The sequence below is a fragment of the Carcharodon carcharias genome, chromosome 6, assembly GCF_017639515.1.
Source record: "Carcharodon carcharias isolate sCarCar2 chromosome 6, sCarCar2.pri, whole genome shotgun sequence".
In the NCBI taxonomy this organism is placed as follows: Eukaryota; Metazoa; Chordata; class Chondrichthyes; order Lamniformes; family Lamnidae; genus Carcharodon; species Carcharodon carcharias.
The window spans coordinates 181,750,796-181,770,758 of NC_054472.1; the positions used below are offsets into that span (position 1 = coordinate 181,750,796).

Sequence of the window (19,963 nt, forward strand, 5' to 3'; positions counted from 1 at the left end):
CTGTACCCCATGTGTATTTGCCTTCTTTACAGGTTTCCCATGTGGGACCTTGTCAAAGGCTTTGCTGAAATCCATATAAACTACATCAACTGCACTACCCTCATCTACACACCTGCTCACCTCTTCAAAAAATTCAATCAAATTTGTTAGGCATGACCTCCTCTGACAAAGCCATGCTGACTATCCATGATCAAATTTTGCCTCTCGAAGTGGAGATAGATTCTCTCCTTTAGAATTTTCTCCAATAATTTCTCTTCCACTGACGTGAGACTCACTGGTCTGTAGTTCCCTGGCTTATCTCTATAACCCTTCTTAAATAGCGGAACCACATTAGCTGTTCTCCAGTCCTCTAGCACCTCCCACGTGGCCAGAGAGGAATTAAAAATTTGGGTCAGAGCCCCTACGATCTCCTCCCTTGCCTCCCTCAGCAGCCTGGGACACAACTCATCCGGACCTGGAGATTTGTCCATTTTTAAGCCTGCCAACACCTCCAATACCTTGTCACTCCCTATATCAATTGGCTCAATAACCTCGCAGTCTCTCTCCCCAAGTTCAATACCTTCATCCTCATTCTCTTGGGTGAAGATGGATGTGAAGTATTCGTTCAACACTCTACTGATGTCCCTCCACCCATAGATTGCCCCCTTGGTCCCTTATGGCCCCTACTCCTTCCCTGGTTATCCTCTTCCCATTGATTATACATATAGAATATCTTCAGATTTTCCCTACTTTTACCAGCCAAAGCTATCTCATATCCCCTCTTTGCTCTCCTACTTGCTTTCTTAAGCTCCACCCTGCACTTTCTGTACTCCTCAAATGCCTCCGCTGATTCGCTTCCCTTGTACCTGCTAAAAGCGTCTCTTTTCCTTCTCATCATATCCTGAATATATCTGGTCTTCCATGGTTCTCTGGGCTTGTTACTCCTTCCTATCACCCTAGAGGGAACATGTTGAGCCTGTACCCTGCCCATTTCCTTTTTGAACTCCCCCCCTCCCCAATGCTCCTCTGTAGATTTCCCCACAAGTAGCTGTTTCCATTCTACCTTGGCCAGATCCTGTCTTAGTTTACCAAAATCCACTCTCCCCCAATCCAAAACATTTCTTGCAACTTGTCTATTTCTTTGTCCATAACAAGCTTAAATTGTACCATGTCGTGGTCACTATCACTAAAATGCTCCCCCACCACCACCTCAACCACCTGTCCGGCTTCATTCCCCAGAATTAGGTCCAGCACTGTGCCATCCCTTGTTGGACTCTCTACATATTGACCTAAAAAGTGCCCATTTCCTAACTCGCACAGTGTTTAACTGTAGGAAATTGCAGCTAATCCAAGACTGAATGACAGGCAAGCAGAATGGCAGTGAGGGCGAGAGAGCGGTTAGTGAGATACAACTGGGTATCAGCAGCTTACACGTGGACCTTGACATCATGTCTTGGTGTTTCCAGCAAATGGCCCAGCCACAAGATGCCCCATAGTGCCATCACTGCAGCTACAGGATAAGCTTCTATTTTGCATACTGATGACACCCATCTTTACTTCTCCAGAAGCTCTCTTGACTCCTGCAACAAGTCGGTTGTTAGGCAGCTTGGTAGACCATCTGGTATTGAATGAGCCACAAATTTATCCAATTAAACACTGGGAAGACTGTCAATGATTCCATTCCACTCATGAGCCAGACTGTTCACAACATCAGCATCAAATTTGTTGAGCAAATCCCATATCCTCTCTAACAGACAGTTTTCAACCTTGCTGTCATATTTGACTCAGAGAGCAGCTTCAGACCACATATCAGCTCTATTTCCAAGACTGCCTTCTTCCATATCCATTACATTGTGACTAACTTCTGCCTTAGCTAATTTGCTGCTGAAACCCTCAACCATGCCTTTGCTGGCTCTAGACTGACTATTCCAACACACTGGTGTTTGACCTCCCCGTTTCCACCCTCTGCAAATTTCAGCTCATCCCAAAACACTGCTGCCCATTTCCTAACTCACACTAATTCCTCTCAACTGTCACCCTGTGTTTGTTGATGTACACTGGTTGCCGTTATAACAAGGCCTCAGTTTTAAAATCCTATCCTCGTGTTAGTATCCTTCCAGGGGACTCACCTCTCACTATTAATAAACCTCCTCCAGCCCTACAAATCTTCGACATCTCCGGCCCCTTGCACATCCCTGATTTTCATCACTCCGCCTTTGGTGGCCATGCCTTCAGCTGCCTAGGCCCAAAGCTCTGGAATTCCATCTTTAAAGCTTCCTGTCTCTCTCTCCTCCTTTAAAATACTCCTTAATGCCCACCCTTTGACCAAGCTTTTTGTCAAAATCTAACATTTCCTGATGTAGTTTGGCACCAAATTGTGTTTGATAATGCAACTGTGGAGCGCCTTGGGATATTTTACCAGTTTCAAAATGCATTTTCCCATTTTACAATTGCATACCAATGCCAACTCCCTTCACCCATGCTCCAACTTGGATTCTAGCTCTTAAAGTCCCCATTTTAAAATGTTATTCTTGTGTTTAAACCCCTTCATGATCTCAACCCTTGCAGTCACTCGAGCCAAGTCAAGGAGACAAGTCCTCCCACCCCACCCTGCACCCCTGACACAAATGTCCAGCCCTTCAAACTCTGGCATCCTATGCATCCTCCCCTCCCTTTGCTCCACTATCCACAGCTGTGCCCTCAGCTGTCTAGAACCCGCTGCCTGGAATTATAACTCTAGATCTTGCTGTCTCATCATCTCTCTATCATCCTTTCAGCACCTCTGTAAAACCCCATCTTTAAAAAGGATTTTGATCACCCCTACCAATATTGCCACCTTGTACTATTTTCTTAATTCCACCTGTGTGAAACAGCTTTAGACATTTTTCTGTGTTAAAGGGGCTGTATCAATGCAAATTATTGCTGCTGACCTAGACACGTGACCCAACTCTGAATAAAGTTGCAAGCTACTTAACTTACTGAGCCACCATGTACAAAATCTGGAATAATTCACATCTTCACATCATTTTGAGATCCAAGATTGGTACGATTGAGCATTTGTAGGCCACTGTAAATGTCAGAGGTAATAGCAATTACAATATATGGTACAGCCTTTCCTAAGGGATATAATGCACAAGCCATTTTCTTACTAACTAACACATTGAATATAGAATCACACAGCACAGGAAGTGGCCATTTGGCCCATGATTTTTGTGCCAGCTCTTTGAAAGAGCCAGCCAATTAGTTCCCCTTTCTTGCTCTTTCACCATAGCCCTGCTTTTTTCTTCTTTGAAATTTCTCCTTTTTAAGTATTCATCTGATTCCCTTTTGAAAATTACTCCTGAACTTGTTTCCATCACCCTTTTAGATCACAGCAACTCGCTGCATTAAAGAAAATTCTCAATTACCCCTATATTTTTTTGCCAATTATTACTCAGGATTTACAGAACAGAACCATAAGACTCAACAGGTCCATGTTGGTGTTTATGCTCCATATGAGCCTACTCCCACCCTAACTCCATCAACAAATCCTTCCATTCCTCTCTCCCTCATGTGTTTTTCTAGCTTCCCCTTAAATGCCTCAACTACTCCTTGTGGCAGCAAGTTCCACATTCTAACCATTCTCTGGGTAAAGAAGGTTCTCCTGATTTCAACGTTGGATTTAAATAAGCAACTATCTTATATTTATGGCGCCTAGTTGTGGCCTCCCCACAAGTGGAAATATCCTCTCTATATATACCCTTTCAAATCCCTTCATAACCTTAAAGGCCTTTATCAAATCACCCTCAATCTTCTTTTTCCTACAGAAAAGAGCATCAGTCTGTTCAACCTTTCCTGCTAAGTACAACTTATAGGTACTGGTATGATTCTGATAAATCTGTTTCCGCATTCTCCAGTACCTGTGTATTCTTGACATAACATGCATACACAAACTGTTCAAAGTACTCCTGATGTGATCCAACCAAAGATCTGAACAATTTTAACAAAACTTCCACATTTTAATTCTATCCCTTGAGAAATGCTTTGTTTCTAGATGCCTTAATGACCTGTGTCGATCTATTGAGTGATTTGTGTATCTGTACCCACAGATCCCTCTGATTGTCTACCCTATTTAGAAGCTTATTTTTCAAGGACTACGTAGCTTTATTCCTCGTACCAAAACACTCCATTTCACGCTCATCTATACTGAAGTTGGTTTGCCAACTGCATGCCCATTCTGCAATTTTATTAATGTCTATATCTCCTCCCCATTTGGCATCATTTACAAAATTTGAAACTGTACTTTTGATATTCAAGTCCAAATCATTTATGTAAATAGCGATCAAGTGGTCCTTGCACCAATCCTTGTGGAACATCATTTCCCAACTTATTTGCCTTTACCCCTGGTCTTTGTTCTCTGTTTAGTAGACAGCTTGCTATCCATTCTGCTCATTATCCATTGATTCCACTTGTTCTGACCTTAGTCATGAGTCTATGTAGTATTGAATTATCTTAGAAAATTGAATTATCTTATAAAATATGGTACAAAATATAAAGTACATACATAGCTTGTATTCTATTTTGTGAAGATACTAAAGTTGCAATATAACTCTGGGCTTCTATCAAAATGTGATTCCAGCAGGGAGAAGCCTAAGACTCTGTTAAGGAAGCAGTCCAATTAAACATTAGGAACATTGAAGCCATTTATCTTTCGTCCCTGCCACAAACTCCCTAGCCCCCTGTTATACCTGTCTCTTTGGCCACACTGTGCGCAACCTTCTCATGCTATTTAACACTGAACTGTGCTTGTGACATTAACTGCCAACCAGTGTGAAACACACTCGGGGCAGGCACCAGGAACAGGAATTGTGTGGGCGGGGGATTTAAATACAGCTCCCTGGAGGCTGCAAGTCTGCGTTTAACGCCTCACAGAGCTGCTTTGCAGTGGGAATTTTTCTGGTCTCCGTTACAGATTTGAAATGTTACTCCAGTGTGCAAGATGGCAGCAATATCCGGATCCCATGCCAGGCGTGACGGGAATGACCGGATCCTGTCTGCTCCCACGGTTTTATGACCTTCTATGCTCTGGCAGGGTGAGGGCTGACTCCAGTTGGAACCTTGGGTTGGTGTGTTTGTGGGTGGAAGCACATGTTGGTGCTCAGGAGTGTGAAATGCAGAGTGAAATGTGGCACATCATGTGCTTTGATAGACCATGGCTGGCATGTAGGTCAGGTTGATGTGCGACAATGTGACGGGCAACTGTTGCTATATCTTTGGGGCTGGGGAGGCTGTAGTATGGTGGCATGTTGAAGGTGGGGGGTGGGGGGTGCTAATAGAAGTCTTCTTTCTCTTACAGGAGAAGAGGAGTCACAATTCTGTGCAGTGAGGATACCAAACCTGATCTTCAGTCATGCGGAGCAGCAGGCTTTGGAAATGGCCTCCGAGTGTGGAGCCAGGTCCACAAGTCGCAGAGAGCCAGGGGTGTTGGATGAGAGCAAGAGTCCAATGGAAAGGGACAAGGTTGGTGTTGGGTGTCAGAGATGTGAGGCTGTGGTTGATAGATTGACATGTGAAATGCAGTTATCCCTGTTGCTTGCCAGTCAGAAGTATTTGCTCAGCCAGATCTCCATTCCAATGAGAAACCACACTGAGTGCACTCAGACTTCGTAATGATGGTTGATGCTGATATTTTTGCTTCCTCCCTCAGATGGCTCATCATCATGACCCCAAAAGAGTCCCTCAGGACTCACACCCCGCCCCCCCCAACTCCTTGGCCCCTGAGGAGGAACAGCTGCCAAATGCACCCACGTCACATTCTCCATCTGCACCATGCATCAGCGCAGTTACAGGCACGTCAGTGGGCATAAACATCTCGGATCTGATGGTAGTGCACAGTGGTGAAGGCACATCACACTCACCTGAGGAGCTGGTGGAGGCAGAGAGTCCAGTGGGTGCCAGCAGTTGGAGGATTGCTGGAAACCAGGACGATGCTGAGTCCCACGCAGATGAAGAACCTCTGGTGTCGTCCATCTGAGGGCAAATGCTAGATGTCCAGCAGGACGTGTGGGAAGATTTGGCCGACATCCCTGAGGGTCTGTATGCCATGGTGTCTGTCATAGAAGAGCCAATGAGGAGTGTGAGCACTGCAGTGACCCAGCTCTCAGAATGCACAGCCTCCTCCATAGAAAGAGGAACTCAATCAGGGGTTTCTGGGGTTGCGTTCAGGCCTGCAAGCCCACACACTGGCAGTGAGCTCAGCAGGTCACTGCCAGTGTAAGAGATAAATAAGGCACCAAGTAACTCTGTTAGCTGTCCATCTATCTGTGGTGAGCAGGGGTGTTCACACCAACCTCATGCTGGCAGACGAACTGCAGCTCTATCTGCAAGCTCCTCTCAGGGCACTCTGGATGATGGCTGCAGCTCCTCCACCCCTCTGCCATCACCATCACATCTGATGAGACTGCAATGACTGAGGAGTGCCCAACTATGGCGTTAGACTTTCCTGCCCAGGCAGGGGCCTGCACAAGCGACCAGAGAACAGTTGCCAAGGTCATCAAGGCCAACAGGACATCAGGGTCAACAGGCTGCCTCCAATCCAGCTGCCAGTGAGGTGGGGGTTGGGGGCTGTGGAGGGTGGGAGGGACCACAAGATGTAGCAACCCAAACGGAAGTTTAACTCACTTAAATCACCCGTGACAACCCCTAATGTGATCAATCTTTCTTGGGCACATGTGTACTGGTTCATTTGTACATTTGCCTTCATTATAAAAATGTTTCATTATGTGCAACTGCCTTAGTATGCTTCATGCATTTGATAGGCAGGAGGCCTGGAAGTAGCATGTGACACACAGGAAGGGCTGCAAAGTTTATTTCAGAGGTCTGATCTTGACCTATGGGTGACAGGATTGTCTCAGCAGGAAAGATCAGTAAGATCCTCCACCCCTTGCCATCATCTTGACACCTTGCTTTGGATGTCTAGCTGAAAGCCCTCTGAATCAAGGCCTCCCTGACTCCCATAAAGATCCTCAAATCAGGATCCAGCTCCTCACCCTGGGGCTCCTCCAGCTCCTCTTCAGACCCAGCAGTTGAGTCATTCTCTGCGGCCTGTGCAGCAGCATCGCTGTCTTCATCCTCCAATGGTTCCCCTCTTGACAGAGCCAGATTGTGCAGTGCACAGCAAACAACTACAAGGTAAACGTGATATGGAGGGTGTTGAAGTGATCCCCGACTGGTACAGGCAGCGGAATCTCATCTTTAATAGGCCTATGATGCTCTCAATTACTGCCCTTCTGGAGGCATGCCTTCGATTATTGCTCTCTGCTTCTGTCCTCAGGTGTCTCAGTGGAGTCATGAGCCACCTTTTCAGTGGGTAGCCTTTGTCCACCAGGAGCTAAACATCCAAGCAAGCTGGAGCCACCAAGAGCCTTGGCACCTGGGAGTGACGGAGGATGCAGGCATCATAATAGCTTCCAGGGTACCTAGCACAGACCTGCAATATCTGACTCTTGTGGTCACATACAATCTGTATGTTAAGGGAGTGAAAGCCCCTTCTATTGATGAAGGCATCTAGCCCCCACACTGGCGCCTTTATGGGCACACGTGTACAGTCAATGGCTCCCTGGCTGCGGGAAAATCCTGCTATTGCAGCGAAGGCTCTGGTTCACTCAGCCTGGCTGGCTTCATTGGTCTGGAAATGAATGAAGGTACTGATCCTTCGGAACAGAATGTCAGTGATCTGCTTGATACAGCTATGGACAGCTGATTGGGTGACACCACATAGATTCCCCCACTGACCAAGGTCACTGCAACCTTAAGAGCCACTGGCCTCCGACACAATTGGAGGCGATCTTTGGATTATTCGCAATTGGAGGTGACAGTCTCCCTGGTGAGGCGGAGCCTTCTTCGGCACTGAACCTCAGAAATGTCCAGGTAGCAGGAGACTCTGACTGCTGAATAATGGCGCCTTCTCCACACCATTCTGCCTTGTACTTCCTGCAGGCCCTGCACCCCTTCTGACTGTGCCTCTCGATCTACGGGTCTCACTCTGGGACGATGCCTGGGGGCAACTAGCCTCCTCTCTCTGAATTCTCCTCCTCCTCTTCTGAGGAGGTCCCTCCAGCAGAGCAATCAATCCCCATTTTTGTGCGGATGTTTCCACAGGTTTCTGCACTGAAGGGGCTCATTGGCAGAAGGCCTTTGCAAATGATAAGAATTCAGTGAGTACTCCTGAACAATGCAAAAATGCTAGAAACTATCTGTAAACCAGCTCCAAACCACTCACAGCCAAACTCCTAACTACTCACCTTTGCACTGGTCTGTGGGCCTTTTATCCTGCCCTGGATGTTGAATCCATGAGAAATGTGAAGGCCACCTGGTCGAGTGGCCTGTGCAGAGTGTAGAAGTGCACGGGCCGCATAAAATTGCAGTCAATTGCCCTTTAAATTATCTCAGTTGGGCCTGTTAATTGTCGGTGGGTGCGCGTGGAAGTCGGAAATATTGCGAGGTGGCGCAATCCCGATGTTATCGCGCCCCATTTCACTAACCGTCAGGACTGCCGCGCGCTCGAAATTCTGGCCATTGTTTTTATTGCCTCTCACTCCTTCAGTTTAGCACCACATGGCATACAGCTCCAGCAAAAGCAACAACCAGCTTTATTTTTTTTTAAACTTACCCAGATTTGATTTGAAATATTTTGAGTATAGATACCCACATCTGTAGTTTCAAAAGCAAAAATGCACTGGCTAGGAGAACACTGTGTTCATAAGCACGTGTGCCCTTTCTACATCGCAGAATTGTATGTGAAGCATGGCACGATACATATATAAAACAAAAAGTAGAATACTGCAGATGCTGGAAATCTGAAATAAAAATAGAAAAAGCTGGAAATGCTCAGAACCTGTGCTGAGAGAATCTGAATTAATGTTTCAGGTGGATGACCCTTCACCAGAACTGGCAAAAGTTAGAAATGCAATAGGGTTTGAGCAAGGGGTGGGTGGGAAAAGCGGCAAAAAGGTCTGTGAAAGAGTGAAAGACAGGGGAGATTAAGTGACAAGAGTTAATCTTACAGCGCCAAAGGAATAAACTCAAGTTTGATTACTTATCTAAGATTAATGTGATTAATCGTTTGCTGGCTAGTCTTAAAAATCACAAGTTTCCAACTGGTGGCTCTCAGTATAAATATGCATGAAAATATTTTTTTTTAAATCATTTCACTTTGTAAAAATATATTATTAAGTAGCATACACTTATATGGCACCTTTAACGCAGTTAATCACCCAACCCAAGATGAGAAAAGAGCCTAAACACCAGCATGGGCTAGTTGGACTGAATGGCCTGTTTCTGTGTAGTATATCCTACTCAAGCCGCTTCACAGGAGTGGCTATCAAATAAAATCTCACACTGAGCTGCAGAACGAGATATTTGGGCAGGTGGCCAAAAGCGTGGTCAAAGAGGTAGGTTGTAAGGAGAGTCTTAAAAGGAGGAGAGAGAGCTAGAGTGTTTTTTTAAAAAAGAACTATATTTGACAGTTGCAATGTGTACCATATGAATACTGTCATCGATTTTCTTCATTCAAACTTTCCAACAGCAAATAACTCCTCAAAAGCAGAACCACAGCAATACTATTATGTAAAAATGAACATATGGAAAAACTTAAAATGCTTGCCCAGGTTTTAGTCCCAATTTCCTTTTCAGCTTCTCCAATATCCCCATCGCATTGGAGTTGCTCTCGACTGCCAGCACAGCAACCAAATCACAAGGGCAATTGGCAATTCTGGCATAATATACTAACACAAGGTCTTTTTTTTTTATGAGGCAAAGCGGTAGTTGGTGAAACTAGTGTTCTGTTGCATCGTTGGTCATTGTGCCCAAGCAGACAGGTTCTGAGTGCAGGCTCGACTCTAGACTTGAGCATAATCGAGGCCAACAGCTCAGTGAAACATGGAGGGAGTGTCACATTGTGGGTGGGAATGTAAAAAAGTGCCTGACACTATCTGAAGAAGAATAGAAGTGGTCCTTGTCGACAATCATCCGTCAACCACAAGAAAGATATTAACTTTTCATTCATTCCTTCAACGTCTGTGGCGATAGAGCTCCCATGGTGGTGTTAGGGAATCTCAGAATTCTGACTTGGCATGAAAGGAGGAAATGGGAGGGAGGGGTTCCAAGTGAGGATGGAGAAAAACTTGGGAAGCGATACTATTCCATGATCTTACTGTTTTTGTTCTTAATTGCATTAGATATGGCTGTTGATGTGAACTTGGCAAATTAAGACAGTGCATCTTGCAGATTGTACACAGTTCAGTGGTGGAAGAATGAATATTGAACCCAGTTGCATAAGTGTCAATTCAGTAGATAGATTGCTTTGTCCTTGATTATGTTGAGCTTCTGAGTGTTGCTGCAGCTGCAGCCGTCCAGGAAAATGCCAAGTATTCCAATCACATTCCTGACTTGAACCTTGTAGATGACAGAAGCTTTGAGGAATCGGAATTTGAACCAATCATTTGTTGCAGATTACCCGATCTCTCCTCTCCTGTTGTAGCCATGTCCTAAATACACTGGAACTGTTAAGTTTCTGGACAATGGTGAATCCCAAAGCGTTGGCAGTTAGGCAGATTCCTGATGGTGGTGACACTGCAGATCACAAGAAGATGTTTCTTGTTGAAGATGATTATTATCTGGCACTTGTGTGGTGCAAATGCTACCCTCCAATTGTCAGCCTAAGCCAGGACCATGGTAAGATGTTAAATGATTGTCAAACCTGAATTGTCTAAAAAAAAATCTAATTTATTTCTGTCATTCAGAGAAGCAAGTCTTCCACTCCATACCATGTCGAGCCTGTCTCGCTCACATGTGCTTTCTTGTTAATGTACTCTGAAGTGTCTTAATAAGCAACTAGGCGTAAAACAATTGCTAAAATTATTTACCACTTGCACTGACAGTGTAACAGCCTGATAACTTACTTAATTTTCTCCACTTTAAATTCTTATCCCCACAACCCACAAATATGTCAGGACTCTTCCAATTCTGGCCTCGTGCACATTCCCAATTTTCTTCATTCAACCATTGGCAACTGAACCTTTAACTACCTAGGTCCTAAATTTTGGAATTCCCTCTTGACCTTTGTCCAGCTTTAGGATCTAACTTTTCAACCAAGTTTTTGGTCATGTCCTAATATATCCTTATGTGGCTCAGTGTCAAATTTAATCTGATAATGCTCCCATGAAATGCCTTTGGACTTTCTAACTATAGTAAAGGTGCAAAATAAAGGCAAGTTGCCGTTGTCTTAAATGGCTCTTTAAGCCAAACAGGAATAGTATATTTATGTACGGTTTGAAGTTAATTATCAATGTAACATTGCATTAGTACATCTGTTGTGTCTTCTACTTAAATGCCAGACAATGGAAGTTATGGTTAAAGAAATTGCAAGTTAAACATAAATCTTCATCATCTCGAAAGACAAATTCTAACAAGTTTGAAAGATCTAAATCCTTTGATGGCGTATTACATTTCTGAGCATCCTCACCAATCTTCTGCATGAGAATTTCAAACTGCTGGTAATTCAAAGATCACCTACATGATGCTTTCAATTTACCAATGATGTCCAAAGCTGTAGATCTTGCATTTTTACTTTTCTCTACCTCTCCAAACTGCAGGGAAAGGCAAGAATGTTGCAGAATTTTACACATGCTTTCCTGCACCTCACTATGCCAAATTATATACAAACTTAAGTATGTCATCAACTATGCGATGCTTCATGAATTTAACAAAATGAAGAGTTTATTTTCCTTAAAAGAAAACTGTCTTCATTCATCAAAAGGCACAAACACATAAGGTCTGCATCCCTTGTGTTGCCTGGAGGCACAGAGATGATCGCTTTTTCGGCACTCTGATAGTTCCCCCTTATTAAAACATTCTTGCATTCTTGTTCAATCACTTAGTCTCCCCGTGGACCAAACAGTTCGACTACTTCTCCCACTTGAGTAAACAGATAGAGTGGGCTGTCACAGCTTGCACAACATAATATTTCTAAGCTCAGGGGTGGTATAAATGATTAAACACTCCCTTTGTGCCACGACTCACATCGCTGCTTTGCCATTTTCATCATAATTCAGGAAGCTAAATAGAGTCTGTCTCTGCACTTGAGACGTGTGTAAGGTCATCAGCTTGAAAAGAAATACTCTCAGCAGCACAAAGTATTACAGTCAAATAAAAAGCTGTAAATACAACTAACTTATTTTTAACAGGATTGAATGCAATGCAAATATTCCTGTGTTCATTTTAATACATGACAAAATAATTCTCAAAACACAAAATAAATATATTTGCCCACTTATGGCCCGGTGGCATGTTTGGATTCTGAAAAGAGAGAGAAACATCATTTACAGTTCATTTAGCAACTTTTAACGCCATCTTAAGATGTGCATTAGCTATGTATGTCTCGGCCATAGATTCATAGTCAGATACAAGGTATGGTCTCTGAAGACTTTTCCAATATAAATTTTAAAATGCCAACTGACTCAAGTTCATACACTGTCAGTCAGAACCAGATTGATGTTTTTCAAAGTTTTAAAAACTCAAGTAGGTGATGAAAACATGAAACATTAGCAAGCTTAATGGGATGCATAACATTAACAAGTATAGCAATTGTCCATGCATTGCTTTTATGGGAAGCACACATCATGCCAACGATTTGAACTTGTGCATCAATCTTTCTTCTGCTCTGACTCCATCGCCAAATGTGACCTCAACAAAGCCTTTGGTGGCCCTGCAAAAAATGTCAAACCTATTCCTAGTAATCCAGCCTGACTTGACAATACTTATGACTACTGATCATTCCTTGTAATTACCAAAGACTTCAGATTTCTGTTCTCATGTTTAATGCCACCATTTACTTTCTATTGAACTCATAGCAAAAAGCTTCCAACTTCATCAGAACCAAGAAACTGGTGGAAGTACCCCGCCTCATTTACCTTTGCATTGATGTCATTGGTAAACAAAAATCTGGCACAGCCTGTAACATGTGCTCAAACTGCTCATGCCAGTTTACATTCCCTGCTCAAGTTGAAAGCTTTGCTCATAATTTTTACTACAAACCAGCACTAAACTATTGTGATGTAAATCCACAACCACTTGTCCCAATTGAAGTAACGTGGAGGTCACTCACTCCAGAGTCAGGTCAGGCTGTGACTCTGGGATTTCAGCTGATATTTCACCATTCTAGTTTGGGTGCACAGCAATTTTCCTCTGTAGATGTTGCAGGTGCAGTGTAAAGGCCTTCCATTTGACTGGATGAGTGCTCAAATAACACTCAAGAAGCTTGACACCATCCAGGACAAAACAGCCCACTTCATTGGAATCCCCACCCTCCACCACCATGCACAGTGGCAGCAGTGTGTCCCAACTACAAGATGCACTGCAGGAACTCACCAAGGCTCCTCAGATACCACCTTCCAAACCAACGACCGCTACCATCTGGACATTTAAGGGCTGCAGATATATGGGAACACCACTACCTGGAAGTTCTCCTCCAAGCCACTAACCACCCTGTCTTGGAACTATATCACACTTCCTTCACTGTCGCTGGGTCAAAATCCTGGAACTTCCTCCCTAACAGCACCCTGGGGTGCATCTACACCACAGGGACTGCAGCAATTCAAGAAGGCAGCTCACCACCACTTTCTCAAGAGCAATTAGAGATGGGCAATAAATGCTGGCCTAGCCAGTGATGCCCACATCCCATGAACGAATGTAAAAAAATACATAAGTTACAATGTAGCTTACATGCATCCTATTAAATTGACATTAGAAGAAGTGCAAAAAACCTCCTCTGGAACTCTTAAAGCACCTTCATAGCCAATGAGGAACTTTTGAAATGTAGCCACTGTTGTGATGCAGGTAATTTTCAGAAAGAACAATATCTAAGAGAGGTCCTCAGCTATTGGTAAACATTTAGGCAGGATACTAAATCGTTCCACATTTTGCCAATGACAAGGTTAAAGTGAATAATATTAAAATTGTTCTCCATATGGTCAAAATTTAATTAATGAAACATTACTATAGTGTGCTACACGCAGATGAAAGTACATAAAAAGGAAGGGGAACCATATATGTGGATTCAAACGAAAAATACACTTTTTTGCTTGATGAGAAGTATACTTACCTCTGTGGTGGTCCCAATATCTGCAGATGGACTACAAGTGCTGGCATCTGGTGGTGCTGTACTAACACTGCTTCTTACTGGTGACCCTGGCATTGGTCCCAAAATAGATTCGGGATAGGTAGAAGACTGCCGCAGTATGCCTTTCTTCTGGATTTTGTCCCAGGCATTGTTCATGCTGTGTGCCAGCTCATATAGCAATTGTACCTGTTGGTAGAAAGCAAGATCAGTTTCAGCAAAGTCTCCAGACATTTACAATATTTCTGCAGCTGGCTATCTGCACCACCTTCAGCGTTTACAACAAAACACAGAAACACAAAAAATAGGAGCAGCAATAGCTCTTTCTGCCCTTCGAGCCTGCTCCGCCATTCAATATGATCAAGGCTGATCCTCTATCTCAACGCCATACTCCTGCTCTCTCCCCATTCCCCTTGATGCCTTTAGAGTCTAGAAATCTATCAATTTCCTTCTTAAGTATATTTAGTGACTTGGCCTCCACAGCCTTCTGAGGTAGAAAATTCCACAGGTTCGTCACCTTTTGAGTGAAGAAGTTTCTCAGTCCTAAATGGCTGACCCTGTATCCTGAGACTGTGACCCCTTGTTCTAGACCACCCCACCAAACTCTCCCCCCACCACCACCTCCCCACTCCACCGCACCCCCCACCCCCCCCCCCCCACCCCCCCCCCCCCCCCCCCCAGAGGAAATATCACCCCTGCATCCAGCCTGCTCAACCCTGTCAGAATTTTATACGTTTCAATGAGATCCCCTCTCATTCTTCTAAACTCTAGTGAATACAGGCATAGTCTACCCAATCTCTCCTCATAAAACAATCCTGCCATCCCAGGAATCAGTCTGGTGAACCTTCGCTGCACTCCCTCAAGGACAAGTATATCCTCTTAGGTAAGGAGAACAAAACTGCACATGATACTCCAGGTGTGGTCTCACCAGGGCCTGAACAGCTGCAGTAAGACATCTTTGCTCCAGTACTCAAGTCCTCTCACAATGAACATATCATTTGTCTTCTTAATTGCTTGTTGCACCTGCATGCTTGCTTTCAGTGATATGTGTATAGGGATACCCAGGTCCACTTATACATTAACATTTCCCAATCTATCACAATTTAAATAATACTCTGCCATTCTGTTTTTCCCACCAAAGAGGGTAACTTCACACTTAGTCATGTTATACTGCTTCTGCCGTGTATTTGCCCACTCACTCAACTTGTCTAAATCACCGTGAAGCCTCTTAACGTCTTCCTCAGCACTCACATTCCCAACAAGTTTCATGTTGTCAACAAACTTGGAAATATTATATTTGGTTCCCTCATCCAAATCATTGATATACATTGTGAATAGCTGGGGCCCAAGCACTGATTCCTGCAGTACCCCACTGGTCACTGCTTTCCACCCCAAAAAAGACCCATTTATTCCTACTCTCTATTTCTTGTCTGCTAACCCATTCTCAATCCATGCCAATATATTACCCCCAATCCCTTGTGCTTTAATTTTGCACATTAACTTGTTATGTGGAACTTTGTCAAAAGCGTTCTAAAAATCCAAATACACCACATCCACTCCCTCATTTATTCTGCTAGTTATATCCTCAAAAAACTCCAGTAGGTTTGTCAAACATGATTTCTCTTTCTTAAATCCATGTTGACTTTGTCTAATCCTGTTGATATTTTCTAAGTGCTCTGTTATCACATCCTTTGTAATAGGCTCTAACATTTTTCACTACTATTGGTGTTAGCCTAACCAGGCTGTAATTCTCCATTTTCTGCCTCCCTCCTTTTTTTAAATAGATTGGAATGTGACATTTGTCACACTCCAATATACCAGGACTGTCCCAGAATCTGCAGAATTTTGAAAGATGACAATTAATGCATCCACTATTTCTTTTAGTACCCTAGGATGTCGATTATCAGGCCCTGGGGATTTATCGGCTTTCAGTCCGATTAATTTCTCCAGCACTATTTTCTTTAGTAATACTAATTTCCTTCAATTCCTCCTTCTAGACCCTTGGTTCCCTCACATTTTTGGGAAGTTATTTGTGTCTTCCTCTGTGAAGACAGAACTAAAGTAATTGTTTAATTGCTCTGCCACTTCTAAATTCTTCCATTTCAGACTGGAAGGGACCTACATTTGTTTTCACTAATCTTTTTTGTTTTACATACTTGTAGAAGCTTTTACAATGTGCTTCTATGTTCCTTGCAAGTTTACTCTTAGGGCTGGATTTTGCCGCCAGCAAGCAGGGGGCGGGGCCCACTCGCCGATGCGCAAAATGACGCGGGATGACATCAGGGGTTCCCCCTGACGTCACCGCACCCCATTTAAATTTTCAGGAAGGCGGGGGTACAGCCAAATCAGCTGTGCACCCGCCGACCTATCAATGGCCAATTGAGACCATTGACAGGATCATTAAAACAATTAAAGGCCCTGCCCGTCCAACCTTAAGGCTGGTGGGCAGGCCAGGAGCCCCAGCGGGCTTCTGAAAAAACATGAAACCTCATCCACTGGCGGGATGAGGTTTCGTGTAGGGTTTAAAAGACTTTAATAAAGTTTTAGTGAAATTTATTAAAATATCCCATCTCGTGTGACATTGTCACATGATGGAGACATGTTAAGGATTTTTTTTTTATTTTTCTATTTTTAATGTTTGAACAAGTGTAAGCGATCTCCGAGGCAGCACTTAGCCTCAGGGAGATGTGCGCTCTTTAGTGCGCATGTGCAAAAGAGCGCACTCTCGCATTTGGGGAATCCCCCCCACCCCACCCACCCAGGGAGCGCATAGCGCTTCCCACCGGGTGTCATGCTGGGTGGGCCTTAATTGGCTCACCCACTTAAAATGGCGGCAGGGCCCACTTCTCCAGCAGGGATCAGCTCCCCGTCCGCCCGGCAGGCAGAAAATTCTCTATTTTTTCCCTCTTAATCAATCTCTTGGTTCTCCTTTGCAGAATTCAAAACTGCGCCCAATCCTCAGGCTTGTTACTTTTTCTAGCACTTTATATGACTCCTCTTTAGATCTAATACTATCCTTAATTTCTTTCATTAGCCATGGTTGGGATGCTTTTCTCTTTATGTTTTTGCGTCAGAAAGGAATGCATAACTCCTGCAATGCATACATTCATTCCTTAAATATTAGCCATTGCCTATCCACCATCATGCCATTTAATGAAGTCCCCCAATCTATCCTAGGCAACTCACACCTCATACCTTTGCAGTTTCCTTTGTTTAGATTTAGGACCCTAGTTTCAGTTCGGACTACTTCACTTTCCATCCTAATGAAAAATTCCATCATGTTATGGTCACTGTTCCCTAGACCCTGCACAACAAGATTATTAATTAACCCCTTCTCACTGCACAATACCAAATCTAGGATAGCCTGTTCCCTAGTTGGTTCCTCAATGTATTGGTCCAAAAAAACCATCTTGTACACACTCCATGGATTCATCCGCTGCAGTATTATTGCTAATTTGATTTGCCCAGTCATATGTAGATTAAAGTCACCATGATTACTGTAGAGCCCTTGGTTTCCACCTCTTGTTACTTCTTAGCTCCATCGAGACTGATTCTACATCTAGATTCTATGAGTCAATATCTTCTCTCACTATCACACTGATTTCATCCTTAACTAACACCACACCACCCCCTTTTCTTTTTTGCCTGTCCTTCCTAAATATCGAGCACCCTCGGATATTCAGATCCCCTTGGTCACTCTGAGCCATGTCTCCATAATCGTAATCATATTGTACCCATCCAACTGCCACTCTATTTTAAACCCTGCCCCACAGTACTAGTGAATAACCCTGTGAGGATACTGGTCCAATAGCCCGACCTCCAGTAAAACCTTTTCGTTCTCATGTCCCTCTTGCTCCTCCTGGCATTCCCATCTTCTCTCCCTCGTGTCCAAGGGATTCAGACTTAACCTAGTGCATCACTGGCTGGACCACATCAAATGTTACCAGGCCTCACTCTCCTCTGCCAAAAGCACCCAGTACTGCAGGGTCACCTGGGAAATAAAAACCCAACCTTTTTCTTTTCTCCAACATAAACCGTCTTTTTAATCTCCTCACAGCTGCCCACTCACTTCCATATAAGACTGCTTTGCCACCATGACCGAGACCATTTGTTCAGCTTAACGCCTCTCTCTCTTGCCTCCATGTCCACCAAGGTAAATTTCCACCCATGCTCCCCACCCTGATCTAGCCTTTAAACCGGCATCTTTTGACTTGCTTTCTTCCCATCTCCCCCCACATCCAGCCAATGCTCACCTTGTCCACGAGACCCACCTTCTGCTCCCTTGACCCCCATTCTCACTTAATTGCTGAAAAGCTAACTATCCTTTCTGGCCCCTATTGTTAACATTTGCCTCTCTTATGGGACTGCACCCATCCTTTTCAAAAGAGCCACCAACACTTTCCCCCACTACCTCCTCAAAAATAAAACCCTCAGCCTCTCTTTGCAAACTACTATCCTACCTTCAATCCCCCTTCAGTCTCCAAAGTATTTAAATGTGTTGTTGTTGCCAAAATCCATGATCAGCTTTCCCGCCACTCCATGCTTGAATTACACCAGTTTTCAACCATCACTTCACCAAAAAGTCATATACGGCATTCTTTGTAATTGTGATATGGCATAATTTCCCTCCTTGCCCTCCATGATCACCCTGCAGCCTTTGACATAGTCAACCATACTATCTTCCTCTAACAACTCTCCTCTGATTTTCACCATAGGGTCAGTATCCACATGTACACTGGCAACACAGTTCTACCTCTCCACCCACTCTCTAGACCCCCCACTGCCTGGCAGCCATCTTTGCTTAGATTAGCCACAATTGTATCCAGTTGAACATTGGGAAGATCAAAACATCATCCTCAGCCCTGACCACAAACTAGGGTTTGTATTGCTCCTTTAACATGGTAATCAATTCCATTTCCCTTCCCAACTACTACCTCAGGGTGAATCAAACTATTTGCAGCTTTGGTAGCCAACCTGAATTTGAGCTGCCTCCGACACCATGTCTTCTTACAAGGACCGTCTATTCTCATTTCCATAGCACTGCCTGCCTCCGCAGCTAGCTCAGCCCATTTTCAGCTGAAACACTCCTCTGTATCTTTGTCACTTCCAGGCTCAGTTAATCCAAATTTCCACGAGGCTTTCCTCAATCTCTCTCTGTAACTTCAATGGGAATCATGGGAATGACAGCGTAAAGGGCCATTTACACCATTTCCCAGGGCTTCTGTTGATCTGCCACCAAAGTCATGTTGAGAAATCAGAAGAACCCATGTGGGAATTTCAGCCTGTGTTTGCACAAGGTTTCACAGCTAAGATTGGATTCTCCTATCCTGCAGAATGATGGGTGATGGTGACAATCTTGACAAGGGGGAAAATAATCAAAACCAGAATTATCACCATATGGTACATACTGAATTTGCTGATCTAAGATTGTTCACATTATTAGCAATGCATTAGATAGTCAAATTTTGGTATCTGTAAAACATCCAGGTGTTAAAAAGAGTTATGGAGAGATCTACAAACAGTGTTAATGTCCAGATCCAATTTAATGGTGGGACAGTTCAAGGAGCTACTCCTAACATTCCTAACACACGAGTAGGAAGCAATTCTTTTTATTACTGAAACATTTTTTGCAATGCTCGCTGCTTGTGCAATGTAATAAGGAACAGTGAGACCAAGGACAGTGACTTGGTGCCTCACTTGAAACTTCTGTACTCTTGATAATGAATGAACCAAGTCAAAAAGATCGTTCTCCGATCCAAAAATAGTTGCTTCCCTTTTTCAGATTGTGAACCTAATTTTAAAAGGGTGACATGTTTTGCAACAAAAGCA

At 43.8% G+C, this 19,963-nt stretch overlaps 1 protein-coding gene across 6 annotated transcripts in view; it reads right to left on the reverse strand.

The window, feature by feature from the left end:
- The window catches only part of LOC121278899 (vacuolar protein sorting-associated protein 13B-like), a 1,102,197-nt gene that overhangs the window by 354,123 nt on the left and 728,111 nt on the right, over positions 1 to 19,963 (reverse strand). For 5 of the 6 annotated variants that reach the window (XM_041189400.1, XM_041189399.1, XM_041189397.1 and 2 more), the window contains one exon: positions 14,120 to 14,323. The exons of the other annotated variant lie outside the window; for it this stretch is intronic. In XM_041189400.1, the coding sequence (XP_041045334.1) occupies positions 14,120 to 14,323 (204 nt within the window). The remainder of the gene's footprint in view (positions 1 to 14,119; positions 14,324 to 19,963) is intronic. 6 annotated transcript variants of the gene reach the window in all.